The 12,607-nt window shown below is 45.3% G+C and overlaps 1 protein-coding gene across 1 annotated transcript in view; it reads left to right on the forward strand.

Moving 5' to 3' along the window:
• Window positions 1-12,607, forward strand: part of meis1a (Meis homeobox 1 a) — a 75,618-nt gene that overhangs the window by 2,276 nt on the left and 60,735 nt on the right. Inside the window, exons 3-7 of the mRNA XM_056279657.1 lie at window positions 837-978; window positions 1,157-1,207; window positions 1,438-1,488; window positions 2,273-2,416; window positions 5,322-5,433. Coding sequence (XP_056135632.1) covers window positions 837-978; window positions 1,157-1,207; window positions 1,438-1,488; window positions 2,273-2,416; window positions 5,322-5,433 — 500 coding nt within the window. The remainder of the gene's footprint in view (window positions 1-836; window positions 979-1,156; window positions 1,208-1,437; window positions 1,489-2,272; window positions 2,417-5,321; window positions 5,434-12,607) is intronic.

A 12,607-nucleotide genomic window follows, 5' to 3' on the forward strand; every position in this document is an offset into this window, starting at 1 on the left:
CGTTTACTTTACAGCTAGCGTAAACTCAATGGCCACCGGGAACAATAAAGAGCGCAGATGGGGGGGGGGAGGTTTTGGGGGGAACGGGGTGCTCAGCTGGTAGACTGGGTTTTATAGCGCATTACAGATCGGCTTCTCTGGGCTTCGCTAACAACTAACGTACTTTTTTATTTTCCTGTGAAAACTTTGCATCTGGCGGCGTCAGACGGCTGCTGTTGTTTCACTTGTGTTGAGTTGATTCATTAAAGCCTCCGGATGTCTGCAAGCCTCCTTCTAGACAGGCTGGCCTAACCATGAATACTATAATAACCTAGTATCTATCTATCTATCTATCTATCTATCTATCTATCTATCTATCTATCTATCTATCTATCTATCTATCTATCTATCTATCTATCTATCTATGTAAGCTTTTCCCCCCTTTTTTTGTTTCATTTCGTGTATTTTGCAAAGCAGCCCACTCGTACAAGTCGATGTCGTGGTTCAAGCTGTGTATATTTACCGCTTTCCCCACTTTGGAAGTTGAACGTGTCCCGATTTCGGAGGCGATTCGGAACGTGCGCACCTTCCATAGTCCCTCAGCCCCCACACGCTAAGATTTGGCTGACGCGGCCACGCGCTAGACGGAGGCCCTGACACCTCTCACGTTGTGCCCTGGCCTCGACCGGCGCGCCGTCCTTGGCGGCCCTGCCTGTCTGCCTGCCATGTCTGTCTGTCTGTGTAACATGGCGTGTGTGCAAATGTAGAGGGGCTGTATACATCCTGCCCGGTGACTAATCGTTATTATTTATTATCATTATTGCCCGATTTCCCCCCTCCCCTCCCCCCTTTTCCAGACATCCTCTCTTCCCACTCCTAGCACTGATTTTTGAAAAATGTGAATTAGCCACTTGCACGCCCAGAGAGAGCGGGGTCGCTGGAGGCGACGTGTGTTCGTCCGAGTCCTTCAACGAGGACATAGCGGTGTTCTCCAAACAGGTACAGTGCCGCTCCGCCGCACGCCACTCACACACTCCAGCAACACGCGCCGATGTAATGGCCTTATTTATTTATGTATTTATTTATTTAAAAAATCCATAACGCATCTGATTCGTAGCCTAGACGGATTCAGCCATGTGATTTATGCCCTCATAACACGCTTTACAATATTTTCCAGATTCGATCTGAGAAACCTTTGTTTTCATCAAACCCCGAGTTGGACAACTTGGTAAGAGCATAGTGGGCCCCTCTGTTACAGGCGGACAAGTATTCATCTGGAGTTTGTTGTTCTGAGCTTTACAATATCTGTTCTGTGTGTGCTTACGTTGGCTCGTTCTCACGCGCACACGTGCGCACTTAGCCTAACGCACAACAAATGCGCACAATTTTTTTTGTTTTTGTTTGTGAAAAACTCCAAAGTGCATTTCGTTCTTATTTATTTTATTTTGTATTTTTCAGATGATTCAGGCGATACAAGTATTACGATTCCACCTCCTGGAGCTTGAAAAGGTAGGCTTAAACTGAAAGACCGGTTTTGGCAAAAGCAGCGTAAAGCCTCTTTGCGGAGCTCTCTAATTTGACCTTCGCTAATAGCCGTAGCACATGTCCACGCTGACCTAATGCGCTTACATGTGATGCGGCCGGTCCGCGGGCGGCGCGGATGAGGAAATACAGTTGGTGCAGGACTAATAACCTATTGACATGGCTGTAATCAGGCTGCAATAGGCTTAGCGAGCCCCTCCGTATCGCCTATCTGCTTGCTGTAAGAAGGCCTGGAGGATTTCCTTTTTTTACTGCCGCTGTAGGCTTAGAAAGGCTGTTTTAATTTCCTTAGTGGGAAATAGATGCGCAGAGCTTCTTCTTCTTCTTCTTCTTCTTCTTCTTCTTCTTCTTCTTCTTCTTCTTCTTCTTCTTCTTCTTCTCTGTTGTCAGAAACTTTGAGGATTAGTTTGTACCACGTCAGTGAAATGGCGGGGGGGGGGGTAGCCATATGTTTATATAGACACATTTGTTCATCCCCAGCAATGCAGCAAAGTTATTCCAGTGGATGTTGTTATAACAATACTAATAAATACTACTAATAACGATGATGATAACAACAATAGTCAGATAAAAATGATGATGATGCTGCAAAACAAAAAAGGGTTTGTAGCTGTGTTCAGGGCGAGAGGTTTACTATTCTCTCAGTCTTGGTGTTTCTCACTGAAAGCTTTTATACGCTGCCCAGTTCTGCAGACAGCGTTAAGATTTAATTTTTTCTTACCCTTTCTTTTTTCTTTTCTTTTTTTTGCAGGTTCACGAACTTTGCGATAATTTCTGCCACCGCTACATCAGCTGCTTGAAAGGCAAAATGCCCATCGATCTTGTTATAGAGGACAGAGACGGTAACAAATCCGACAACGAGGAGTTCAGCAGGTCGTCCGGAGCTCTGGACCAGGTAAGCGACGCGGGGGGGGGGGTGCTGGATCACGTGATCATAGCCTTGTTTAAAATCACAGCTACGATTTAGGCCGTTTTGAACGAAAATGGGCTCTGACCTTGTTTGACTGAAAATTTCAGATTTTCGCGCGCGCGCGCACACGCACACATATGTAAAATACTTTTTACTGTCTCTCATGGTTTTCTCATTAGTGTAAACACATGTAAGACGCCGCGCACAAAGACATGGATGGAAGTTGCCAACTTTATAAAATCACGTGATTTTTTTGGTTATGGCGGCTGCGCAATTTGTAGCAACTTGTGTAACATTAGATTTATTTTTGATTTTTTTAAATCACCCTGTTTATTGCATTTTATTATACTAGAGGCTTTGTTGAGAATGCTCAGCTCTCATCAGTCTGCAGTCATCGCTTAACATACTGGCTCATCGACACAAGGCGGATGTGTTTAAACATGTTTATTATACTTTCTTCTCGTATGTCCATTTGTGTAAGAATGAGCCGTATGTGTACGTACCATGTGTACATGTTACTCACTATGTAGGCCCAGTTTCTGATCTTGCAGAGGCTGATGGTGTAGGTTTATGAAGGCAGGTCGTCTTCTAGTTTTCCGTTACTAGCCTTGCCAGTTTTAACATCGACCGTCTAGAGGCTTTGTGAATACCTCTGCTCTCCTTCAGGGCCATGTCAGCCCGACTTGTTACCCCGCTTAACCCTTTCTGCACCGCCAATAGGCAACAAGTGTGGATTCAAGTAGCTTTTCGTGTCAAATGGCATACCAAGTCCAAAGCTTTGGGTTTTGGTTTCATGTCGTAGGCTATCCCATATCTAGCAGAGGGTAAGAGGTTTACAGCAGGTAATTTCACATTTTCTTCAAAGTGAGCCTATATATATGTTAAATCTATATTTGAGGCTTGGCGAGTGAAAGACAAACTCAAAGTGGCATTTCTGCAGGAGTCAGATCTGTATATTAGGCTCTATTTATTCGCTTGACTCTCTGCAGAGCCCCGGCAAGTCTCTGAATGCATAAAATCCATGACCAAGACTTAATTGCCGAACTAAACGTCGAAAAGTTGGTGTGCATGTAAGCTAAAGTTGACGTGGGCCCAAATTTTTTTTGTATTCTTTTGAAGTACAGTAAGGCTCTGTGATTTCATTATCTTTTTATGATTAAACCGCATGTGACTCCCCTGCTGGCTGAAATTTTTTCCCTCCGCTAAATATGCAAGGTGCCTTGCTTTGGCTGCTGTTTGTAAAATTTAGCAAACTGTCTGAGTGGCTTGTTGATATTTGTGCAACCTGTTGGTGATTTCGGGAGCTGGAGCTCGTCATTGTGAGCTTGTGAGGGTCTTGCTGTGCTCTGCTGGAGTCGTCCTGAGGGCCGGCTGCATGTAAATGTATGGGACCGTATGAGGGAACTGGTGATGCCAGCCAGTGTGGTGTGAATATTGATGAGAGGATCCTCAGTGTCTTGTAGAGAGCTGGTCAGTAGGTTTTAGTATACCTCTCCAGACAGCTGTACCCCGGAGGCGCGTAGCTTTCACACTTAATTCCACACTTAATTTCTCCCTCAAGTGGGGTGGTGTTAAAGGGTGAGAATGCAGGAGAGAGGTGGAGGGAGGTGTGTTTCTCTGAAGAGAGTCTGGCCTGTCTCTCTCTCTCCCTCTCCCTCTCTCTCTCTCTCTCTCTCTGTCTGTCTATCTGTCTGTCTGTCTCTCCCTCGGTCTTAGTGTGGTTCCAGTTTGATTTGACAAATCTCTTTGAGCCCCCTCTACTCCGGTGCCCTCTGTTTTTTTGGGATATCCTGCGGTTTGAAGTCGGCCATCACCACTTCGACCGTTATAATTCTGAAGCATGTGTTCCACATTACCCCCCCACCCCACCCCATTACCCCATTCGTTTGGTATGCAGTAATACGGCATATACTGTATGTATGTATGTATGTATGTATGTATGTATGTGTGTGTGTATGTATGTGTGTGTATGTATGTATATATACAACTTTGTTAAAAGAAACACTTAACGGTAGGGAAAGTGTTCAACAAATAAGGAGTAAAATAATCCAATGAGTCAAGTAAATTCTTTATGAGACAATACAAGCCTGTTTAATGCCATAAGCAAAGATATATATATATATATATATATATATATATATATATATGTGTGTGTGTGTGTGTGTGTGTGTATATGCGTGTATGTATATGTATATGTATACATGTGGGTGCATGTATGTATTTATATATATATAGCATATACTGTATATAAATATATATACACACTGTTTTTAGTGCAAATAATATTTTTCATTTATTATTCAGTTAGTGATTACAGATAAAGGATAATAATAATAATTATTCTAATAATAATTGTAGTGATAATAAGATTTATCGACAGAACTTGGAGGGCCTTGACTTAACCTGTAGATCACAATATTTTGCAGAACAACTGACCAATAATTGCCACTGTGTTGATAACTGCATCTCATGCAAACTGTTTTTCTCTCTCAGTCAGCCAGTGACACAAAATCACAAAACCCCTTCATGCCTTGAAAAAATATCTATCATATCATATAATTTCATATCATATCATATCACAGTTCTTCCACATTTGGCTGATGTTGTGAAGATATAGAGCTAAGTACTGTATATTTTTTTCCTGGGAAAGTCCTACCATAGAGTAACCATTGAAATGAGGGAATGCAACAGGGTCTATGATTTGTACATTCCCGCATGAGCTAACATGGTAAGCATGCCAGTGATAGACAGAAAGGGTCAAAAAGGAAATTTGTTTGCATGTAAATCTTAGGGTGTGTAGCTTTAAGCCCTTCGTCATTGTGTAGTAGTGGTAGTAAAAGTAGTTCCTGTATTAATATTTCATCGGCTGGTTGTTGATCCCCTCCCCCAGATCACGTGGAGCAGAGACCATGACGACGCCGTGTCCATCCGTTCAGGGGGGACACCCGGGCCTGCCAGTGGGGGACACACCTCTCACAGCGGGGACAACAGCAGCGATCAAGGTAGGCCCCCTCGCAGACCTGCCAACATGATGCACAGGGCTTTCCAAGAGCTTCAGCCGGAGCACGTTTCTGTCATACTGGGTCACTGTAGAGAAATGGGATTGTTCACTGCATCTGTTTTCTAGGAGGCTGTGTCTCTGACCTTTGACCTCCACACCATCAATCCCATCGCCAGTAGGGCCTGCGGCCTAGGGGGCTGCAGTTTATTCAACTGTTGCACTCATGTTGGGGCGCAAATTTACCTGTCAATATGATGAAGTCGTTTGTGCTCCTCAAGGTTGGAAGAGATGATGAAAAGAGAGAGGGAGGGAGGGGGAGAGGGAGAGAGTGATGAGGGCTGAGAGAAAACTTGAACGCAGAGGACCCTGTGAGTAAGGAAGGTAAAAGAAAGAGCGCGTTATACCCCAGAAACAGGATACATATGTCAGACTCTCCGTGCTTCTATTTGGACATGGGGAAAGAGTAATAACGCTGCAATACTGTAAACACACACACTGGAACACACACACATATACAAACACACACATGTACACTCACACCCTGTAACACACACGAGCATATCCCCACACACTGATACACACACAGACATACACATGCTGAAACCCGCACACATACTCAGGTACACACACCTGCTGAAACACACTTGTACACTGAAAAAAGATACACATCCATACACACACACTTGTACGAGTTCACTGCAACACACACAACCACTCACATGGACACACCTGCTGAACCACACGTATGCACGTACAGTCTCTGACATGCACGCACACACACACACACACACACCTGCACGCATACACACACTCGCTGAAATAAACACATGCACACACGTGCATGTAGGCGTGCACACACATGCAGACATGCATACACACACAGTCACACACATGCACACGGAGTTCTCATGCACACACAGACAGAAATAAACACATACATGCACACATTTACACACCCAGTAAACTCACACACACACACACACACACACACACACACACTGAAATATCCCTCTCACACAGTTACTCTTTTTTTGTTTTTCTCTCACACGTGCACAGACACACACACATACATATACACACACTTAAACACAAGCTTGCTGTCTCCCTCTCTCTCCACATTTACACTCTCACGCTCACTCTCACTCACAGCCACACACACACTTAAATACAAGCTTACTCTCTCTCTCTCTCTCTCTCTCCACATTTACACTGTCATGCTCACTCTCACTCACAGCTCCACACACACACACACACACACACACACACACACACACACACACACACATCTCTAGCCTCTTTTCTAGCAGTGAACGTACGAGTTTGCACGTTGGCTGACATGTTCTGTCATTGTGAACAGACCAGAAGATTTCTTTGGGTTTGTGGACTTCTGGTCTCATCCCAAACATTTCCATTCAGATGTGAGCTGCCTGTTCCCAGTGCGATTAGAGGTTGTTTCGGTGCCAAGTCAAACAAACTCTGCATGGTTTTGCTGTCTCCTGCATACATTTGCAGTTTAGCACTGCCAAGGGTGGACCGCTTTGGGGATATCTGCATGTTCGGCCTTCCAAAACCGGGTTAGAAAGCTTGCTTCTTCATCCAGCATTCACCGGCCACCTTAAAGTTGACTTCTTCCAACATTCACCCGCCACCTTAACTGTTTCACCAGCCAAATGTGATATTTAGAACGGTTTAGAAAAAAAAGAAGCTTTCAAATTATGGTTGGTTCCCTGCCATATTAGCTGCTCGAGTAGACTAACCTTCCAGCATGTGAAAGGTGGCGGGGGGCGACTATCCCATCCTGTAAAATGTGTGCTAACTCACATGGGCCCGGGTTGAAACACAAAACAAAACCTGACAGTGCCCTCCTGAGTTGCCTTTCTCTGCCAAAGTTATTTCAAAGCTCCTGTTGTGGCAGTAAGTGGTTTTGCATTTACTGCGAGGTTGTTTTTAGCTGCACACAGCACAGTGAGGGGCAAGAGATGGACAGAGCGAGAGAGAGAGAGAGAGAGAGAGAGAGAGAGAGAAGGGCCGACCCTGAATGATAAAGGTCATGATATCACCTTTGCATGTCAGGATGCCGGCAAAATCCCTCTATCCTGTATGCTCATGCTTTGTTGCTTGCAAAAGAGGACCAGGAAGTGTTGTTTTCATCTGACAATGAATAATGGACGTGAAGCTCAGCACCATTTAAACTGCTGTCGGGAAAAAAAACTACCTTCTGCTGTATTGGTATTTCCATTTACCCTCTGTGAATAGAATCAATTGTGCGTGTGTGTGTGTTTGTTTTCAAAGAGCGTTACATTAGGATCCTTGAAATCTGACTCGGATTGTTTGGTATCAGTGATACATGTGAATAAATAAATGAAGACAAGAATGTTAATCCTCCACCCTTTTTTGGTAGATAAGGGATTTTTTTTAAATAAGGGACAGAGTACTATCTCAGAGAGAGCGATAGAGAGAGAGGAAGGGAGGGAGGGAGGGGGAGAGAGAGACAAAACAGAGAGAAAACAGAGCGAGCGAGAGAAGACAGCGAGAGAGAGAGAAGACAGAGAGAGAGAGTACAGCTATTAGAAAACAGGGGAAAAAAGAGAATGAACAATAGCTGTGAGTCAGATTGATGTTATGCGGCACTCTGATTGGTCGATATCTCTATTTTAAGCTCTTTTAGGAGGTCTTTAATAATCCGTTGCAACAGCTCAACAGGTCTAACAGGTCTCTGCAGCTGGAATCAGATCTCATTCATTTGAGGCAATACTGTGTTGCAAAAGTTTTGCTTTGCAAATATTTTACCAACGTTAATTTAAAATGCAACATTTAGTACTCATCAAATGGGTAAAAAAAATAGTGGCTGTTTTACAAAAACGTAACCCCGTTGTCAAAGAAATTAATCTTTCAGGAAAAAAAAAACAAGTCACTCAATCACTTCCACTTCCATCAGCAGAACGGAGAAATGGGCTGGGACGGAGATGTGATGGAAAATAAAGTCTCCCCCCCCCCCAGATCATGGCTAATAAAATTTTGTACAAACACTTCTTAAAAGCATGGCGATGGAGGAGGCAGCCAGCTGCTCTGGCTGCTCTTCTCGCAGCGTCCTTCTCTCGGCGTGCAGACTGTTTGACAGTTTCACGTTTTCCACTGCGGAGCTGTGGGAGGAAGAGCGCGCGAGCGAGCGAGCGAGCGAGTCCGTCATGTAACGTTTGTGACGAAGAAGAGCGAAAAGAATGGAGGCTGCGGGAACGCGAGCGACAGAGAGATCGAGCAGACAGGTGTACAGCGGCATTACTCGGCGCCTGCCAACAACCGAGGACGCCTCCCTTAAATACTGCTGCTAGATGCCCCATTAAACTTAGAAATGCGGGTTCCTCATAATAAAACTGGGAGAGTTTGATCATTGCATAGCGATTTCGCAAAACGTTGGCAGTGGAGTTTCGCTCCGCAGCCGTGACCAGAACAAACTGCTCAGACACAAAACTCCCAAGTTAAACGTCACATAAAGATCTTTGTAAATAAATATTACATGTCCGTTGACGTCTGCCAAAGCTATAATTCCAGAGCCGAGCTGCACCATTTTCCAAAGGCTGTTTTAATAAGAAAGAAAAAAAAGCTGTAAAGTTTAGGGAACACTACACTGAGGCCCTATAGAACAACTTGTCATTACGTATAGGACTCAGAGAAACAAACAGCCAAAGCGCTTCACAAACGAGTTCACAGCGAGAACAAGAACAACAGACATCAACACTACGCTTAGCGCCGATGAACCTCTGGAGACGCGACTAAAGCTGCAGTCGGTGACTTTTCTCCACCAGTAAGTCGTTATCGCGTCCGTTTGAAATATCGCGATAATGTGGAGATTCCGTTGGACAGATACACAGAGACCCCCCCCCCCCCCGCGGGAGCTTGACAGGCGGATTGGTACAGCATCAGCAGTAATGCGGACGTTGTACCGGACCGTTGTGGTGAAGAAGGACGAAGCTCTCAGTTTACCAGTCAATCTTCGTTCCAACCCTCACCTATGGTTACGAGCTTTGGGTAGTGACCGAAAGGATGAGATCGCGGATACAAACGGCTGAAATGACTTTCCTCCGTAGGGTGTCTGGGCTCAGCCTTAGAGACAGAGAGCGGAGGGAGTAGAGCCGCTGCTCCTTCGCGTCGGAAGGAGCCAGTTGAGGTGGTTCGGGCATCTGATTAGGATGCCTCCTGGGCGCCTTTGGAAGTTTTCCGGTTACGGCCAACTGGGAGGAGACCCCGGGGTAGACCCAGAACTCGCTGGGGGGACTACATGGCCAATCTGACCTGGGAACGCCTTGGGGTGCCCCAGGAGATGCTGGAGGGCGTTGCTGGGGAGAGGGACGCCTGGGTTCCCTACTTAGCTTGCTGCCACCGCGACCAGACCACGGAGAAGCGGCTGAAGATGAACGAATGAATGAATAAATGCATACACAGACTTGAAAATGTCTTCAACCACGGTAAAGATGCTGGTTAGCATTATGCAATCTGACTGTATTGGTCCAGATGGATGAAATAACTATCTATTCTTCTTCTTTCGGCTTGTTCCCTGTTATTAATTGAGAAAATTTGTGGAGTTCGGCTTTAGAAAGCAACATGCAAGGTTTTAGTGAAACAGAAAAATACAAGCTAGGAATTCGTAGATACCGCCACTTGCTAATTGAGAAAGCGTTGTCACGAAGATTCATTTCAAAATTTAAAAAAGGCGGGAAACGTCCCACTATACAATGTGTGGCGAGCCACATGGGACTGACTGGCTTTGTAGAGGGTTGAATTGCCTCTGGTGATGGGTGGGCGCTTCATTGGCCGATCAGTGACTGTCAGGAACTGTGGGCCTATTGGAAGGCGAGGGAACGGTGGCAGAGGGCGGGACTTCTGTGACTACGGGAACATGGCGGCTAACTAAGGAAGACGGTGAAAGTGTGGATGAGAAGTTGATGTTTGATTGTGATAACGTAACCAAAAGGTTAGTAGCTGCAAAACGGAGTTGTGCGAGTTCGGGTAGGCTGCCGAGACACAAGGAAATGGACGGCGGCTGCCGGGTTTTGAGGTGAACGGACCGTGCTGCAGTAGGAGCGGCATCGTCAGCGAACCTGCTCGGCAAGTTTGGATGTTTCTCCTTCCCGTTTCTCCCACCTCTCTCCTGTGAGTATTCCCTGCCGCTTGACTTCGTCCACTTTAGCACTGGGCTTAAGGAGGAATTTGTTTTTAAAACAAGGTTTTCGGCTGTTGTGCGGCGAGGCGCTGTCGTTCCTCATCCAGCGGAACCGTTGGCGGCTTAAACGAGTGGAAACGTACGAACTTTAGACGAACTGTGCAACGGAATGTACGATGGCTGCAATACCGTGGTGAAGTGTATTGTTGTGAAATGTTTGTTTTATTGCTGGAGGAGCAGACTGAGTGAGGTTGGAGCCCGGGTTTGATGTAACATTCAAAGTCTGGTTTTCAGGGGTAATCAGGGTTACATCCTTAACCTTTTTTCCTCAGTAGCAGAGTAAAGCAGTGTAGGAAGGAATGTCAAACTGGAAATAGGAATAAGGTTATTTTATTGTCCCGGGACCCTTTGAAGAAACTCCACCGGTGTGGGAAAAGAGAGAAAAGAGTGCAGTTATTGATCTGAGTTTATACTGTATCAAGGTGTTTAGAGACACAGTGAAGGTTAATTTTTCGCCCCCCCCCCCCTGGAAACTAACTGCTGGGTTAAGTTTAAATAAATTTGTTATTGTTCCTGTTCACCATTCCACCAATTCTGTCTGCTAGTGAGAGAAAGGAGTGAGAAGCTGTGAGGTGGCTACACATTCACTTGGGCCTCTACCAGCACACAAAATGCAACACCCCACTCACTATACGAGTACAGTTTACCCGTTACAAATGCAGTCAGAATGCCTTAATGAAGGCGAAAAGCGTTTTCCTTCATCACTCCATCTGAGATTTGCGGCTCTCAACGTTTTAAAACGGCACCATCGGCTTCAAAGAGAATTTATAGATTAAGTAGGGTAGAAAATATATTCATTAACGTTGCTATTAATTCTGCATTTATGCCAAAATGAACAAGAGTAACCCAGATGAATATTAACCAGAACACAAACACAACATCACTCAGAAAACCTAAAGGTTTTTCTGTGTTGTTTTTCCACTTTGAATCATTTTCAAACTTTTCTGTTTAAATGCACCTGTAAACAGTAAATTGTTCAATTTTATGCTCTTAATGAATACCTGTGGTTGTTTTCCCGGTCCATCTGGCGATTCTGGAGTTTATTCTGAATCCAACAAAGAGACAGAGGATCAGAGACTGATAGAGACACATTCGAAGAGAAAGAGCAATATAGAGATGGAAAGATGGAGATGGACTCAGCAACAAACAGACAGAGAGAAAGAAAAAGGCAGATATAGACAGGGAGAGAGAGACAGACACAAAGAGTCAAGGAGGAAGAGAGACTGTACATTGCTAGAGCCATGTCAACAAAGTGTATGAGTACGTTTATGTGCATGTGTAAGTGTGTGTATATGGGGCTGTCTGATGAAACCAGCCCCACAGCGCCCCCCCTGGGCTGCAGTACTAAGGCCGGCCAAGAGGGAGAGATGAAAGGAAGGACGGAAGGAATGAAGGTTCATTCGCTGGCTGTCTGACCTGCTCCCTTCACATGTGACTGTACGATCCTGTGACACCCCCCCCCCCACTCCGCACACACAAACCTCTTCACCTCCTCCTCTCCCTCCATTCTTCCTCCTCCTAACCGCCCTCACTGTGGATCCATGGTGTTGCTGTGAAGCTGAGCTGTCACAAGCCATTAGCAGGTTGGACCAAGGTCACCCTCCCAGGCTCTACTTTTAGTACGCACAGAGAGAGAGAGAGAGAGAGAGAGAGAGAGAGAGAGAGAGAGAGAGAGAAAACTAGAGAGTGGGGGGGCATGGTGGTTGAATGAGACGGGATGGCAAGAGGGAGAGAGAGGTAGAGATGGGGCAAGAAAGAGAGAGACAGAGAGAGAAGGGGGAAGAGATGAGAAAGAAAAAAGAGGGTGGGGAAGAAAGTGATAGAGAGATCAGAAAAAGAGCTAGAGAAAAAGCGAAAGATTGGGGGTATAGAAAGAGAAGAAAAGAGAGACGGAGGGGGAGAGAGAGACAGAGCGCAGAGTACAAATCAGCCTCGGGGTGTGAGGGGTTCAGCT

Source organism: Lampris incognitus, chromosome 5 (genome assembly GCF_029633865.1).
Source record: "Lampris incognitus isolate fLamInc1 chromosome 5, fLamInc1.hap2, whole genome shotgun sequence".
Taxonomy (NCBI): Eukaryota; Metazoa; Chordata; class Actinopteri; order Lampriformes; family Lampridae; genus Lampris; species Lampris incognitus.